General features: G+C 38.5%; 1 protein-coding gene across 2 annotated transcripts in view; it reads left to right on the top strand.

Moving 5' to 3' along the window:
* Window positions 1-780: 780 nt before the first annotated feature.
* EPC2 (enhancer of polycomb homolog 2) overlaps window positions 781-17,060 on the top strand; it is a 129,443-nt gene continuing 113,163 nt past the window's right edge. Inside the window, exon 1 of one of the 2 annotated variants that reach the window (XM_045826754.1) lies at window positions 781-1,182. In XM_045826754.1, coding sequence (XP_045682710.1) covers window positions 1,030-1,182 — 153 coding nt within the window. In that variant the 5' untranslated portion in view covers window positions 781-1,029. The remainder of the gene's footprint in view (window positions 1,183-17,060) is intronic. The other variant, XM_045826741.1, reaches the window with a different exon arrangement.

Genomic DNA, 17,060 nt, shown 5'->3' with positions numbered 1-17,060 from the left:
ATAAAGTTTGGGTGACAGGTTCAAGTGCACTTGTTGCATCTGGCAAACATTAAGTCTCACTGCTGCCATTAGCATCCTCCCCGCGAAGGCGAGGATGAGCAGGGATACCTTACCTTGGAGAGGTCTTTTGGTTCAGGTGCTAAAGTGAGGATGCGGGAAAGATGGTAGGGACTGCGTACGTGTTTTAGCGGCGGGCGAAACCGGGCAGGTCTGCGCCCTTCTGGGCAGCCAGAAAGGACCTTTGGCTCCTCCGGGGGATGTGCGAATTGTAGGATGCAAATCAGCCGGCGCTCGGGGCGCCTTGGATTTAAGCACTTTATAAGTACAGGTTCGGTGGTGGCTGTGAGAGCCCTGGCTGTCATCTTCCTTTCCCGTTCACAGACTTCTGCGCCCTTGCGAATTTCGGCGGGGCTGTTTTGCCCGGCGCCTTCCTCCGGGGCGCCCAGCTGAGCTCCGAGTCGGGGCCGCGGAGGCAGAGGCGCACGCTCGGGGGCGCGGGTGAACTTGCGCACCTGGCACCTGCCACTCGGCGAGAGCGCGGACTGCCGAGTGGAGCGCCGCCACCGCCCCCCCTACCCCGAGGTGCCTAAGGCGCCCGAGGCTGGGCACGCTCCCGCGGGCCGGCTGCGCTGGGGAGAGAGTGGGTGGACAGGCGAGGGAGGGGAAGGGAGAGGAAGGAGGGAGGGAGGGAAAGGGCGAGGCGCGTTCCCGCGGCGGGGGCGCGCTCTCGCGCGGGCTGCCGGGATCGCTCGCCGCCGCTGTGGTAATGTCCGCCATGTTGGCCATGGCGCAGGGAGCGGATCGGGCGGGCGAGCGGAGGATCTAGTGTGTGGAAGCGGCCGCGGGCGGCAGGGGGCTGTTTTCGGGCGGGTGGGCGCCCATGCTGTGGCCGGGGGCAGTGAGGAGGAGGAGGAGCGGGCCGGCCGCGCTGCACTGAGGAAGGAGGTGGAGGAGGCGGCGGGAGTCCTCCCCCCCTCCCCACCCGCCCCGCCGCCGCCGCCCGGGCTGTTCCTGTAAGGCGGGGAGACAATGAGTAAACTCTCCTTCCGAGCGCGGGCGCTGGACGCCGCCAAACCGCTGCCTATCTACCGCGGCAAGGACATGCCTGATCTCAACGACTGCGTCTCCATCAACCGGGCCGTGCCCCAGATGCCCACCGGGATGGAGAAGGAGGAGGAATCGGTAGGGACTCGAGTGTTTATTACCCCCCCTTCTCTCCTCCCCCCTCCCCTTTGTCAGTCGGGCCTTGCCATTCACAGCGCGCTTTACGCTCGCTGGAGGGCGCCGCTGCCGCTTCAACGCATGAGACCCTACGCCGACAGAGTAGCGTAAACCCTTTCTGCCGGCGCAGCGCCCGCCCGCGGCCGCCATGTTGTTGCGTCCGAGTGTTGTGATTAGCTCGCAGCTCCGCTTACGCTGCCGTAAGGGGGCCTTGCCGTAAGCGGCAGCCGGGAATGGCGCAGGGAATGTTCTGGCCGCACTTGGCGTAGGGCCTCTGTTTACCTTTTATTTTAACCCCCGACACTGGGTTAACTAATGAGCGAGGGGTTTTTTGACTGGGAAAGATTTGTTTTTCACTTTTAAATTTAGTGTTGCATTGGGAGCTCTTTGAAATAACTTGTGGAAAGTAAAGCGCTTTTAAAACAAACATCTTCCTCCTAGCAAGGTAGTTCACGTTCCCAGGCCCTTGGTGGCGCGGCGGAATGAGGCGTTGCGGCACTGCGTTGAGGGAGGGCGGGTTCTGCGACTCCTCAGCAGGTTGTAGCGTTAGGGAGCCGGGAACCCGCTAGCTCAGTGCTCCAAGGAGGGCACTGAGAGGAGGTCGGACGGCGGCCGCTCAGTACGCAGCCTTGGAAAGGAACCAGGGATGTTCAGCAGCGAGTTGCTGGCGGTGTGCTGTCCCCATGCTGCCGCCCCGAGAATTGTCACCAGAGGGGAGTCTTTTAGAAGTTGAGGACCCAGTACATCTAAAATTGACCGTTGCATTTTTGATAATAGAGCGCATTTTGGCAAAAATGCTTTTTCTGCGTGATGGGTTAAATTTTGCATACGGTTGAATTTCATTTGATTTGACAGTGTTTACGACTCTGGATGGTGTTACTTGCATGGGAAGTTTATAGTAACTGCACCCTGAAGATTTTCTTCAATGAGCCTACGGTCCCGCCTTATTGTCAACGCTGGGTATTCGAGGATTGGTTCTCTTGCTTCTGTGACTGTCAACAGAAGGCTTGAGGTTCCTGTGATTGGTTTTCTCTTTTGACTGTTAATATTGCAGGAAATGCTTTTGTGCTTTTGATTGGCTGCTCGAGTTCTGACCTCATTATAGTATCCTGTATTACTATTTTGTGCTGTGATTTAATCACATTTCTCTGGTGATTGATTACTTGAAAGTTTTGCACTTTCTGTAGAATATAAAGATGGCTGCACTATCAGGGTGAACATTCAACTCATAAGTAAATAAGACAAAAACCCAACATTTATACTGAAAGTTTAGAACTGTGTCCTATGTGAAAATTAATTTTGAATAAGATTTATTTCTAACTTAGCTCAGTTTTCCATGGAAAAGATAATTAAAATAAGAAAGTTGAATGTACAAGAATTAATTGAAGTGAACTGTAAACAACACAACTTTGGATTCCATAAAATTAAATTTATGTTAATGTTACTTTATGGGTTTTGACCCCAAAAGAAAGCTGGCTGATGAGTCTTAAAGTATCGATACACGGTTTACAGTTGCAACTGTACAACTACTTTCGCCCCACCCTGTACTGTTTGTAACTATTTGGATCCTATTATCTTGGTTTGGGAAAAACTTGAATCTAGAAACTTGTTCTAGAATGAACAGTTAGCCTCTGGAAGGTATGTTGTTAATACTTGTCGCAAACAGTGATCATTTAGTTACTGCTTTAGGTCCTTAGTTTGCCGCATATGTTGGTATTTTATCTGAATTTAGGAAGAAAACTTTCAGTTTAGTTATTTTTAATGTTAGAGTAAAAGTAAATGCTTAACCCTATCACAGTTTTACTATTAACTTTTTCAGTAAAGTGTGTGATTTTTCAAGCTGGAGCATCAGCACTAAAGTTAGATTATTTAAAGAAGTCTGCTCCATCTGCCCAGTTTTAGGAAGAAAAAATCCAAATTCTGGTAAGAACTAGAGTTGTAAACCAGGACTTACTGATTCTCTGTCCTGCCCTTTCTGTCTGGTTAATGTTACAAGTGAAGTTTCTTACAATTAAAACAAAACTAAACCAGCCCTGACAATTTAGATTAATATGTAGTCTAAAGTCTTTGGCTTCCCAGATTGTCTAAAGGGGGTACTAGTTTTTTCTTGAAAAAAAAAACAAAAAACAAAAAAACATATATCAGAAGACTTGTGTTTTCATGAGCGACAGCCACTTTAGTTCTGCTGGTCTTATGTACAGGATTTTTGTTACTTAGCACAATTACTTGTTCATTAAAAAAATGTTCTGCCTTGATAAGCATTTTTAAGCAGCAATAAGATATAAATTTCATAAATGTCTTGTTTCATTTGAGTTGTATTTCAACTTCAGCTGTCAATGTGCTTCTAATTAGTTACCTTAATAACAGACTTGTAAAACAAACAAAAACAAACAAGAAAAACGTTAGCATATGGATTTATAATTTTTGCTTGACATTTCTAAATTGCCCACAATATGACCATGACCCTCTTTTCTGATTGCTTGGCAGTATCCTTTGACTTCACTTAAAGCCTTCATGGACATACCCCCTCCGGAATAAAATTAAGGCTGTCTCTGTGTAGGTATTAGACTATCATTAAATTTTGTATAGTCATTGAGTCAGTTTTGAGTGACATTTTTATAATACCTAGATGAGGTAATCTAGGTTTTTCTTTTTTTGTAATTTTATTTTTTAATCTTCATTAAACAATCTTTTAATTACAGTTGACATTAAGTAGTATATTAATTTCAGCATAGTGGTTAGACACAGTAATTTACCAAGTGATCCCCGCAACAAAGTGTATTGACTGTGCCGTAGTTTTACATTCCTATGACTATTTTGTAATTGCCGATTCGTTCATCTTAAACCCTTCACCTTTTCTATTCAGCCTCCCAGCACCCTCCCCTCTGGCAATCATCAGTTTGTTCTCTGTATCTGTGAGTCTGTTTCTTTTTCATTTGTTTGTTTATTTTGTTTTTTTTTAGTTACACATGTAAGTGAAATTATGTGGTACTTGTCTTTTTACGCTTAACTTATTTCACTTAGTATATCCTCTAGGTCTGTCTGTGTTGTTGCAAAATTCATTTTTTATGACCAAGTAGTATTTCATTGTGTGGGTGTGTGTGTCTCACATCTTTAATTGTCTATTGGTAGACACTTAGGTTGCTTCCTTATCTTGGGTATTGTAAATAATGCTGTGATAAATCTAGGTGTTCTGTGACATTGGTATTCTCTTTTTGGTAGCAGTCTATCAGTAGACCGTATTTTTTTCTTAGCTTTTTCTTCTCTTTTGGACACGCAAGCATCTTTTACTTTTCTTGTTTTCATTGCTTTTTGCCTAAGATCTGCCAATTGGCATCTTTCTATAACTTGGTCTCTGTAGTGCTACACATTGCACTTAGTCTTGGTTAAAAACTGTTACTTAACATTATGTGTATTTAGAATCTAAACAGCCAGAGGAATCAGGTGATCAGTGGTTCTGCCACTTCTCCATGAGTTTATATAGTGGTAGTTTTTAATATATCTATCATTTTTGAATACTACTTGTGCAACAGGTACTGTGCCAAGAACTTTACACTATTATCTTATGGATCCTTTTTATTTTTTTTTAAGAAAGACTTTTTTTAACATTTTATTTATTTATTTTTAGAGAGGGAAGGGAGGGAGAAAGAGAGAGAGAGAGAAAAACATCAATGTGCGGTTGCTGGGGGCCGTGGCCTGAAACCCAGGCATGTGCCCTGACTGGGAATCAAACCTGTGACACTTTGGTTTGCAGCCCGTGCTCAATCCACTGAGCTATGCCAGCCAGGGCTTCCTTTTTAAAATTAACTTTTTTGAGGTATAATTTACATATAATAAAATGTACCCATTTAATGCATAGAGTTTGATGAATTATGGCAAATGTGTGTACCGATGAAGACACCACAGTCAAGATATAGAAACATTTTAAATACCCCCAAAATTCCGTTGTGCTCCTTTGCAAGTCAGTCCCTCTCCACCAGTAGTTCTAAGCAACGACTTATTTCCTTTTTCTCGTTATAGATTAGTTTTGCTTTTTCTAGAATTTCGTTTAAATGAAATTATACATACTTTATTGTGTTTGGCTCCTTTTGCTCAGCATAATGCATTAAGGATTTATCCCTGTTGCATATATCAGTACATTGTTTTTTATTACTAAATAGTATCTCAATGAATTTATATGCTATAGTACAGGGGTGAGCAAAAGTAGATGTCCAGTTGTAATATGAATAAATAATACAATAATTAATAAATGATAATACAAGAATAAACTATTTTGCATACCCACAACAGCACACTTACTTTTGCCTACCCCTGTATATTGATCCATCTATCTGTTGGATATTTGAGTTGTTTCTAGTTCTTGGTTTTCACTTAATCCTTGTAACAGCCCTTTGAAATATTATTGCTTCTATCTTATAGATGAAGAAACTGAAGGGTCTCACTACTAGGAGCTGGCAGGGGTAGAATTCAGATCCTTGCCTTTAATGTCACAAAAGCTCATTCTTAATCACTATGCTCTATATTGACTTCTTACAGAACCCCAAATCATCTTATGGACTATTAAGTTGATTATCATTTTAGTAAATGTACTTTTTATCAGTTTGGGAACCATGAGAAATGATACTGATTTGAGTGAAATAAAAAATTATTAAGAAGTAGTTTTTCATCAGTTTGATTTTTATGTTTAGCTTTTCAAATTTTCTTTCTCTCTTTTTCTCTCTCTTGTAAGTCTGTTTTCCTGTTGGCACCATTATAGTTATCTGAGTGTTTGTTCTCCTAAGCATACAATAAATTTGTGGGAAACTACTCTATTTTATTATTTTGATTTTCTTCTAATAGAATGTAATCTCTGTAAGACCAGGGATCTTTATATGTTTTGTTCCTTAATATATTTCAGTTCCTGGAACTGTGCCTGACACATAACATGTGTTTGTTGAGTGTTGAATGAGCTTGTATTTCTTTTTCTATGTCAAGAGCTGTTTTGGTAAACACTCTGTGTGTGTGTGTGTGTGTGTGTAATTCATTAGCAGAATTTGGTTTAAGTTATTCTTCCAGGGACTCTTTGGTTTCTTTCTTGGGTGTACTGTGTATACCACAATTCTAATTTTCTTTTCCTCTTGAGTCAGAGACCTATTTAAATATAGAACTTTTTATATACAAGCATGGTTGCAATATTAGTCTTTATCTTATGTTAATTACCCCTCTCATAGATGTATGTAGATTTGTGTAAGATCTCTTCATACTAGAATGAACCAAAATCAACATGAACTAGATGATTCCATTTATTTTTAAAAACAAAGACCATAACTGATTTAAATTGTCATTTCTCCTTCATATGTTAGTTGTCTAGTTTTTATTATCTTAATATTTTGAGTGATAGAGTAGAAATATACTCAGTCTTTTTACCATGAGTTATTTTTGGCTCTAATGCACTATATTTCATGTTTTATAATGTGGGGGCAATTCTAAAGAGGGTGTAAATGCAATTTTGTAAGCTGACATTGTGAAAAGATTGAGTGTTTATTCTTTCAACAAAAGCAAACAGGAGCCAGGTATCGTCTAAGTTCCAAATGTTACCTAAGTAGGATATTGGGAAACTCTTTAAAAGGGCCTGTATGTCAGTATGTGTACAGCTGTGTGCTGAAGTATTGTTAGGATAAAAAGGAGAATATGATACAGATCTTCACTTGAGGGCACCTAAATGAATCATTGAGGTAAAAAATGTATCTGCAAAGTTAGCAAAAACAACTGAGTTAAGTCAGCCTGACAGACACTAAAAGAACACTAGAAAAAGTTAAATGTCGTTGTAGTTAAGAGGAGTAAGAGAAAACTTATTGGAATGTATAGAGAAGGTTCCTCAGAGAGAGATTTAACAATTTGGGCTTTTGGTTGTATGGTGTATGTTGAAGCAAATATTTAGTGCAGGAATATTTAAAACTAGTTCTGTGGATGTTACATAGACTAAAAAAAGATTCTTCCATGTTAAATGCTTTTAATCTATTGTTGTCTATCCTTCCCCTACTGATAGAAACTTGAGGAGGATAGCAGTCTGTCATTTCTGAGCACGCCATTCTCTTAGCATTAGCGCTGGCACTCTCCCCCCACCCCCCACCCACAGCCTCCATGCAGATGGCTTTTACTTCTTTCCTTTGTTTCCTGCTATATCTTCAGCAATAGATATGTTTAGAACAAACTGAATGAAAAAAAAATTGTTGGAGTACAGGCTAGGTTGAAAAAAGGTAGAATTTTGTAGATAATTTTGATTAGGCTCAGCAGTTTGTAGGATGGTACAGAAGAAAGAATGGAGGTGCAAGTATGAAAGCTGTTTTCTAAGTTTCAGTTTTGTTGTTTAGTGGCTATATGATCTGGGAAAGTTGCTTAACTTCTCTAAGCCTCTGGTTGGTCATCACTACCATCTCAGCTACCATTTACTGAGTGTGTGTTAGTGTGCTGAGCATGTGCCAGGCTGTTAAACTCTAGGTGGTTTACAGCTCATTATACTCTAGGATGGGTGGGTGCAGTTATCTCTTCTCCAGAAGAACCCAAGGCTTTAGAAATTAAGTATCTTGCCCTGGCTGGCATAGCTCAGTGGATTGAGCGCAGGCTGCGAACCAAAATGTCGCAGGTTTGATTCCCAGTCAGGGTACGTGCCTGGGTTGTAGGCTATAACCCCCAGCAACCACACATTGATGTTTCTCTCTCCTCTCTCTCCCCCCTCCCTCCTCCTCCCTTCCCTCTCTAAAAATAAATAAATAAAATCTTTAAAAAAAAAAGAAATTAAGTATCTTGCCGAAGGACACTCCTACCTAGACTAGAACATGGTAAAGGTGGTATTTGAACTCAGGCTCTATTGGTGATTGACTCCAGGGCTCTTAGTTTCACCATTGACTTGCTTCATCTGTAAAATGTGTGTTGAGAACTAGATGATATCTAAAGTTCATGACATCTCTACTGTTCTATCACTTATTATTCCATAGGCATCTAGGAGTCCTTAAAAGTTTTCATCAGGAGATATTATGAAAGAAATTTGGTGGTGAATGCCTTCTGTAAACACGTTCCTTTTTTTAAAAAAAAGCCAAAGGAATGATCTGTCTGTGGTGTAAGTTTAGATTTTAGATTTCATCTGTATCCGCTCTCTAAAAATGAAGCTTAAAAATATTTGACAGGTGGGATCATTAGGTTTCAAGTAACAAAAGCCAAATCTGTCTACTTTAACATTCCTGGAGGTTGTCTCTCAAACACCAAGGAAGGGGTGAACTCTCAAGGTTTGGGAAGGACAAGAATCAGGGCAGTTATGGGCCCTTCCTCAGCAAGTGACATTGATGTCATTCTAACCATTCTTAATCTTTTGAGAAGTAGTACAGGTTAGTGCTTAAGAAATGTGCTCTGGAGCCAGACTATTTGGGTTTGAGTCCTCAGGCAACCCCATGAGATATATAAAATCTCATGGGGTTGTTGGAGGATGGATTGTAGTGTGCTTGGTACAGTTTTTGCCATGCAGTAAGCATTCAATAAATATTAGCTCTTATAGTCATTGTTATATTTTTTTCCAGTTTAAAATTCCAGATTCCTGAGATAGAGGATGTTACTGGTTTGACTTGTATCAGGTATCTGTCTACTTCTAAGTCTACCAGTCAAGGAACAGGGGGAGTTAGTATACATGTGCTGTTAGGGGTTACCCTCCTGAGAATGGAGCTTTAACCAGGGAGCTGCTCTAAGAGATCTTCTAGTGGGTATATAACATAATCAAAAGTTGTGGAGTTAAATTGTTTTAATCCGTGGTTTGACCCAAAGTGAATTGTTTACTTGGTGTGTTTTTACAAACCTTAAATTTGTAAGGTGTTTTAATGAGGTTAGAATATTTTATATGTACCACATTTTTTAATGAGATTGGAATCCTTTTTAAAGAAGGCAAACCTGCCCTGGCTGGCATAGCTCAGTGGATTGAGCTCAGGCTGAGAACCAAAGCATCGCAGGTTTGATTCCCAGTCAGGGCACATGCCTGGGTTGCAGGCCATGGCCCCTAGCAACTGCACATTGATGTTTCTCTCTCTCTTTTTCTCCCTCCCATCCCTCTCTAAAAATAAAGTAAATAAAATCTTTAAAAAAAATTAAAATAAAAAAAGAAAGCAAACCCTTCACACTAATTTTCGAAGTAGTAGGGGATGAATTCTGTGTGACCTCAAAGATGTTATTTAACTTTTTTGGCCCTTAGTTTCCTCATTTGTGAAATAGTGACCTTTAAAGTATTGAAATATTAAAAACACAGCACTGCATCTTTATTTCATTTTAAGTAGACTTGTGGTAGAAAAACAGTAATGGATGTATAGGGAACCACCTGAGGAAGAAAGGATAATAGGTAGTAATAAGCCAGTGAAGGAGACTAATGCACATAGCAGAATGTCCATCATGATTATGATGTTACCTTAAAACTGATCCTTGATTTGTTTTTGGTCTTGTCTACACTTAAATGGAACAACTTCAGAGTTGTCTATTTCATCATGTAGGACTGTTTCTTGTGGGATTAATGCTAGAAGACGGAAGTCACTTCCAGATTCTTTTTAGCTCTGTGTGTGTGTGTGTGTGTGTGTGTGTATACATATACACATATAGACATACATGTATAGACACATTAAGACTGTGTGTGTGTGTGTGTGCGTGTGTGTGTGTGTGCCTTTAGGTTTATTTTTTCTTGTTAGCTAGTATTACTGTGCAGTTTGGAAGAGTCAGCCTGTCTTACCGGCTAGCTCTCTAACTCATGTCCTTGTATCTTCCAACTTTCTTACTGCACCAACCCCTTTTTCGTGGACAAAGGCATTAATGTTGTTGGTTGGGGGGTCAATTGACAAGCAACCCTTAGTTGGTACTACTAATTTGATGAAATTGTTGGAACTTTGAGGTTGTGACTTAGGTTCCAATACTGGCCTCTGCCACATTCCCTCTGGGCAAAATAAATTACTTTATCTCATCAAATAATATTTCTCCATCTGTTTAATGAGTATCTCAAAAGATAACTTTAAAGATTAACTTTTTTATAAAGACTTGTTAGTTTTCTACATGCAGTTGCTGTTTTTTTAATTAGTGATAATTTTTAGTTATACAGAATAATAAATATGAAGGAATATGGAAGAGTAAAATATACAGAGTACCTCCATACAGTATTCTGTGGTATACCTTAACATTTTTTTCTCCTGACAATTAAATATATTTTTATATCTGTCAGACAATAACAAATTGACACTATTTTCCTCCTTCCATCTCTGTTTCCTGGCAGAGAAGTTAACAATCAAATTGATTTAAAAAATTAAAGACTTTGAACGTTAACAGCCAGGAGAACTAAATCTTTAGCTAATCTTCAGAGTAATAATTGTATCTTGAGTAGTTGATAATTAAATATTGTATTTGTTTCTTAGAAGTGTTTTTTTTTTTTTTAAGATTAGATGGCCTAGGGGGAAATTGGTATTAGTGATACAAAAATCTGTTCAGTGTGTGGTATACACTAGAGAAGCAAGTGAAGAGAAACATTCTGCTATACCAGTGAACCCTAGGATGAACACTTAAGTTTGGAAACTTTGGAAAGCATGGTACTGAAGAGGATACTGTTGCCGTTTGTTTGATTCTTGAGATGGTTCTCAACTGGGATGTTTCTGACATTCAGTTTGTAGTTGGTTGTTTGGGGCTGACTTATCAGGAAGTTTCTTAGCAATCTACTGCCCACTGATTTCTGATACCATTCTAATTGTAATAAACTCAAAATGTTTCCTCCCTCAATTTCCAGATGGGGGTTATCACACTTCATTTGAAAACTTATCCAAGGCTTCTTAACCTTTTTTGTGACTTGGACTCCCTTGGCTGTCTGGTGAAACTCCTCAGAATGACTTACTGAATGCATAAAATGAAATCACATAGTCCAATTATATTGAAATGTAGTTATCAATATTAGAACAATTTTTAATTTAAATATTTGGTAAGTATTACTAGCACTATTGTGGTCTGCTGCCTACATTAGTAATTGAAAGAAATGTTAAATATGTTAGAAGTGAGTGAAATTAGAGAATGGATTATTTTCTCTCACTCAAGTTCATGGATCCCTCAGGTCTTTCTGTGAATGTTTTGGGAATCTGTGACCAGTTCAGAACCCCTCAGGAGAATTTCCATGGCCCAAATGACAACCCAATTCTGTGTTATCTTATCCCAAATATATAGGTAGGCTCCAGATTTTATTCCCATCATTATAAAAAAGAGATGCTGCCATAAACAATATGTTATTTTTATGTCTAAGACATTTTTCTAGCCTTTTTTTCTTATTCAATTACAGTTTACATTCTATATTATTTTGTATTAGTTTCAGGTGTACAGCAGAGTGATCAGTCATATACTTTACAAATTGGTCCCCCTGATACTTCAACATTTCTAGCTTCTTAAAATTGAAAATTAATAGACTCACATGATTGAAGATAACAATTTAGTAACACAAAATAATATACATAAAAACTAAGTGTCCTTCAGACACTACAGAGGCAGCTGCTGTTAGCATGTCTATGTATGTATGCATGTGTATCCTAGAAAATTTCTAACCACAAACTTTTTACTTGGTGAACTGGGCAAATATTTCTGTTGTTTTGTTCATTTTATAAGTGGGTGATATGTGTGAGACCTTATAGTTAATTTCTTAATCTATAGTCATAAACCTTGCATTGTTCATAGACTTTTATTTATTTTTATTATAAAACATTAAAGTGTGATTAACTATTAAGTGTCTTTTCTCTGTATTTTCTCTAACAATCATATGGCTTTAAATAGCAACTTAAATAGCATGCATAACATTGGTAAACTGGGTCTTCATCTCAACTACACTCTCAGACTTTCATTGTAGTTGTTTGTGAGGTTTATTCATTGAGTAAATAGCTCTATGAACACAGGGATTCTGTACTACCTTTGTGCCTGTCATCTGATACAATGAATGAGATACGGTAGCTGCTCATTAAATACAGGGTCTGGCACAAATAATGCCCCTTTTAAATTACAAAATCATAAGTATATAATTCTGTAACATAACAAACAATATCACATTCAAGTGCACCATATATTTTAAGTGAAATGTTCAAATTAAAACTCGATTATTACACCCATATTATTACTCTACCAACCACACTCAAGCAGGAGTTACTTCTGCTGAATCCTGTATTTGTTGAAAGAACGATCATTACCTCCTGTGTACTTGAGACATGGAGAGAGAGAAAATGTGGGGCTTAAGCAGCTTATAGCCCCATAGAAAAGAGTTGTACACAGGTAACTCCATATGAGGTTTAATGTGTTATGTGGAAGATAAAAATGATATTTTGGAAATTTGTGACATGAAGAATATGATTTGAACAAGATTATATATGAATTTATGTAATAGCTAATTGAGTATAATATACTTTGGATTAATATTTACAAACTAGTTTTAAAATTATGTCCATGTGGCAGAATGCGGTAAGTTCTTTTAATAGACACATGTCATTATTTTTTATATTGGGAAGTGTGTGATGCCCAGGAGAATTGTTGAAGGGCTGAAAGAACTTTTGTGGTCTAGTATAGATTCACCTTTTAGGACTAGCATACTCATGTTAAGAATGCTTTTTTGGAGGGAAAAAAGAACATTATCTGTTTAAGGAGTTCTGAGGAAAAGAAACTGTTAATGGAGGATGGCTTAAAGACACCATGCTTCTTGGTTATTATACAAGTAATGAGTAGGTTTTACTTTTTGGTTTAAAGCACAGGAGTCACTCTCCATAAAGAAACTACTTGGAAGTAGTTTTTCCTATACATTATAGGTGCTTCAACAGGGTAACAGTAGCAGTTACCCTTCAGATTTGTTTGAAATAGCCTCAGCCATCTTAGCAGAATTTATCAGGGCTTTCAAAATACTGCTAAAAGAAATACAAAAGATTTAGATCAGTGATTTTCAAATTGTGGCATTCATCAGAATCACCTGGAAGGCTTGTTAAAAAACACTGGTCACCATTTTCAGAGTGTAGAATTTAGTAGTTGGGGCCACAACTGGGTTGGGCACTTTGAACAAGTTCCCAGGTGATCCTGATGTTACTTATGTAGCAAACCCTCTATGAGAGCTACCAGTTTGGGAGGAAGAATAGTGCTTCTCATTTAGATCATGCATCAGAATATCTGTGATACTTTTCTCAAGTACAAGTGTAGCCTTTGCTATAGATTTACTACCCAAATCACAGGTTAGGGGCAATTCTGACTCTGAGTAGAAGAAAATGATTAGCATGTGTGCCCATGATCCTTTCCTGTCTGCCTCACCATTTTACTGCTGTTTTCAGAGTTTTTTCTTGTACTCTTTATTTATTGGCTTTCAAACTTTTTTGACTTTGCTATTGTGTGTCTGTGTAACCAAAATGAAATACACATTGACACATGCATGCAAGCACACAACAAATACACCGTGGATTTTCATTTTTTGCTGTAGTTATGTTCTATAGAGTTCCATGAACAGTGGATGGCTGAACCATTGATCCCAGAGGAAATACAGGGTTAGATTCTTGTGAGCCTCTGATCTCTGTGTATTTTCATCAACCAATGAAGGCGTAACATAACCTTGTTGTATGTATGTTTTTGTTTAAAGATACTTTATATGATATATAGTATTGATTCATTGACATTGAACTCATAGCCACTGTAACTCCTGCCTGAATGAAGCTTATCTAACACATCATTTTTTTCTCTGTAAGGCTTAGGAATATTAAACTGCACTGCAGCACTACACTTGGTGGCAGAGAGGACAATGATATCATTTTAAAAAGTGCAAAAAACATGGCACTAAACAGAACATTAAAAGAACAAAATACAAAGTTTTCACTTCTTAGAAAATGATTCTTTTTTTGAAGATTTTATTTATTTATTTTCAGAGGGAGAAAGAGAAACATTGATGTGTGAGATAAACATTAATTGGCTGCTTCTCGGACTGGTCTCAACTGGGGGGTCAACCTGCAACTCAGTCTTGTGCTCTGACCAAGAATCAGACCAGCGACCTTTTCCTTTGTGGGACAACACTCAGCCAACTGAGTCACACCAGTCAGAGCTCTAGTTTCTGAATTATTGTTAAGGAGTTTTCTCCCTTTTCTCGGGTCCTTAATTATCTCAGATTTTCTTCTGAAACTTGTATGGTTTATTCTAGTGTATACTGCTATGTAGATCTCCCTACCCCCCCCCCCCATACAACAGGATATTCAGTTGTCCAAACACAATTTAAAAGAAATATCTTTTCTCACTGGGTTAAGGTGCCACTTTCATCATATTTGAGGTTTTTAAGGTATTTGTGCTTGTTTTTTAAGTTTCTCTTTTGTGCAAAACATTTAGTGTTGCAATCATCAATCATTTCATTATTTTATCTTTCTATTTTTACCATTCTAAAAAATATCTGGTAGAGTCAGTCACTTTGCCCATTCTTATTCCTCTTCTTTTCCAGAGTTTTTCTTACTATAATTTCTTGTTTATTTTTCCATATGAACTTTACAATTATTTTGTCTAACTCCAGGAAAAAAGTTAGTGCATTTATTGGGATTCACCATACCTTCATAAATTAGCTTATAGAGAATTGACATCCTTGTACTGTTGACCTCCTATCCAAGAACATGGTTTATATTTTCATTTGTTGAAGTGTACTTACAGATCTTTCAGGAGTGATTTTCATATTGGTTTTGTGCATTTTTTGTTAAGCTTATTCTTAGGAATTCTACCTATTTGGTTGCTATTATAAATGTCATCTTCTCTTATACCTTATAAAGAAGTTATACCTTATAACTTGCTATTGCTTGTATTTTAAAAAGCTATCAATTTCTATGTTGATTTATATCCTGTGACTTTATTGTTTCCTATTATTTTATTACTGGATCACCACTGGCTTTCTTACCTACTCTACAGTACATGTTTTCAGTGGTTACTTGGAATTAAGAAAGATTCTAAAGGTCTTCTGAATCTTTTCACTTTCACCTCCCCCAAAAGAGGGAGGCTCTTATTCTTTGTTTAGGCATACTGTTGTGGATATCTGATTCTGACATTTATTCCTGTGTTTTTCCCCCCACACCAAGCAATTCTCTGGCACCAGCAGATTATGCTACAGTTCAACTCAATTCTGACACTATATACTTGGAAATAGCATCAGATGCTAGTCAGAAGTCCAGATTGCCACCTGTGCTTCTGACCAACTGGTTATAGATTGGAGGCTTCAGTGACACCCTCATTTTTTGTTAATTTGCTAAAGCAGCTCACAGAACTCAGAGAAACATTTTACTTGCTATATTATTGCTATTATAAGAGGATATATTTCAGGGAGAGCCAGAGAGAGGGATATGCATAGGGGGAAAGAGCATGGACACTCTGTCAGCACCTCCTTGTGGTCACCAAACTGGAAGCTCTTTGAACCCGATCCTTTTTTATTTTTTTTATGGAGGCTTCATTACATAGGCATGCTTGATTAATTCATTAGCCATTGGTGATTGATCTGCAATCTGCAGCTCCTCTTCTTTCCCCAGAGGTCAAGGGGGTGGGGCTGAAAGTTCTAACCCTTCTAATCACAGGATTGGTTCTCCTGGAAACTAACCCCTAACCTTAGAAGCTTTCCAAAAGTCACTGCATTCACATAAACTCTGGTGTACATTAAAGGGGTTTGTTAGGAATATCAAGGTACCTTTGTCACTCTTATTACAGGAGATTATAAGCGTTTTAGGAGTTCTGGGCCAGGAGAGGAGACAAAGACCAAACATACATTTCTTGTTATATATCACAGTGTCACAATATTACATGGCATTTTTCAAAGTATTGTAATTTATCTATATAAGTTGTGATGTTATTTTAGCCAGAATTTTGTATTTGAAAGCTATCTTTCTAAAATAGATTTTAATCAAGTGACATGAAGTACACATATAACATGCACAATTTGGTAAATGTTGACCTTTGTATACACCTGTGAAATCATTACCACAGTTAAAATAATGAACATATATATCACTTCCATCCCTTGTTATAAGTTCCTCCACCTTCTGTAGGCAACTACTGTCTTGCTTTCTGTCAATGTAGATTAATATTTTTGGTTTGTATTTTCTAGACTTTTATATAAGTGGAATCAGTATATATTTTCTTTAAAAAAATTTTTTCATCCTCACCCAAGGATATTTTTACAGAGTTTAGGGAGGGAGGAAGTGGGGAGGTGGTGGGCAGAGAGAGAAAGAGAAAGAGAGAAACCTCCATGTGAGAAAGAAACATCAATCTCTTATGTCTCGTACGTGTTCTGATCTGGGATCAAACCTGCAACCTAGGTATGTACCCCGAGTGGGAATCCAACCCGCAGCCTTTTGGTGTTCACTACAATGCTCCAACCAACTGAGCCACCTGGCTAGGATGCAGTATATATTCTTTTTTGGTCTGGCTTCTTTCACTCAGCATAATTGTTTTGAGATTCATGTATATGAGTATGTAATAATATATCTTCTTTATTGCTGAGTAGTATTCCTTTTTATGGCTATACCACAGTTTATCCATTTGCCTGTTGATTGATTTTCGGTTATTACAGATAAGCTGCTATAAACGTGTGTGTGTGTGTGTGTGTGTGTGTGTGTGTGTATCTCCTTTCAGTTGTTTAAGTTAAATACCTGGGGATGAAATGGCTTGATCATATGGTATGTATATTTTAAAAAGTTACTTAAAAATAAAAAAATTTTACCAGAACAAATTTAAAGGACACATGGACAAAAACTAGGGGTGGATGGTAATGAGAGGGAAGTGGGGAGGGAGGGGTGGGTGGGCTGGAATGGGAGTGGAGGGCAGAAAACTGT

The sequence above is a fragment of the Phyllostomus hastatus genome, unplaced genomic scaffold (genome assembly GCF_019186645.2).
Source record: "Phyllostomus hastatus isolate PE091 unplaced genomic scaffold, TTU_PhHast_1.1 phas_contig_1, whole genome shotgun sequence".
Lineage (NCBI taxonomy): Eukaryota > Metazoa > Chordata > Mammalia > Chiroptera > Phyllostomidae > Phyllostomus > Phyllostomus hastatus.
The sequence above is the reverse complement of the archived record's forward strand: the minus strand, read 5'-3'. Positions and strand labels throughout refer to the sequence as shown.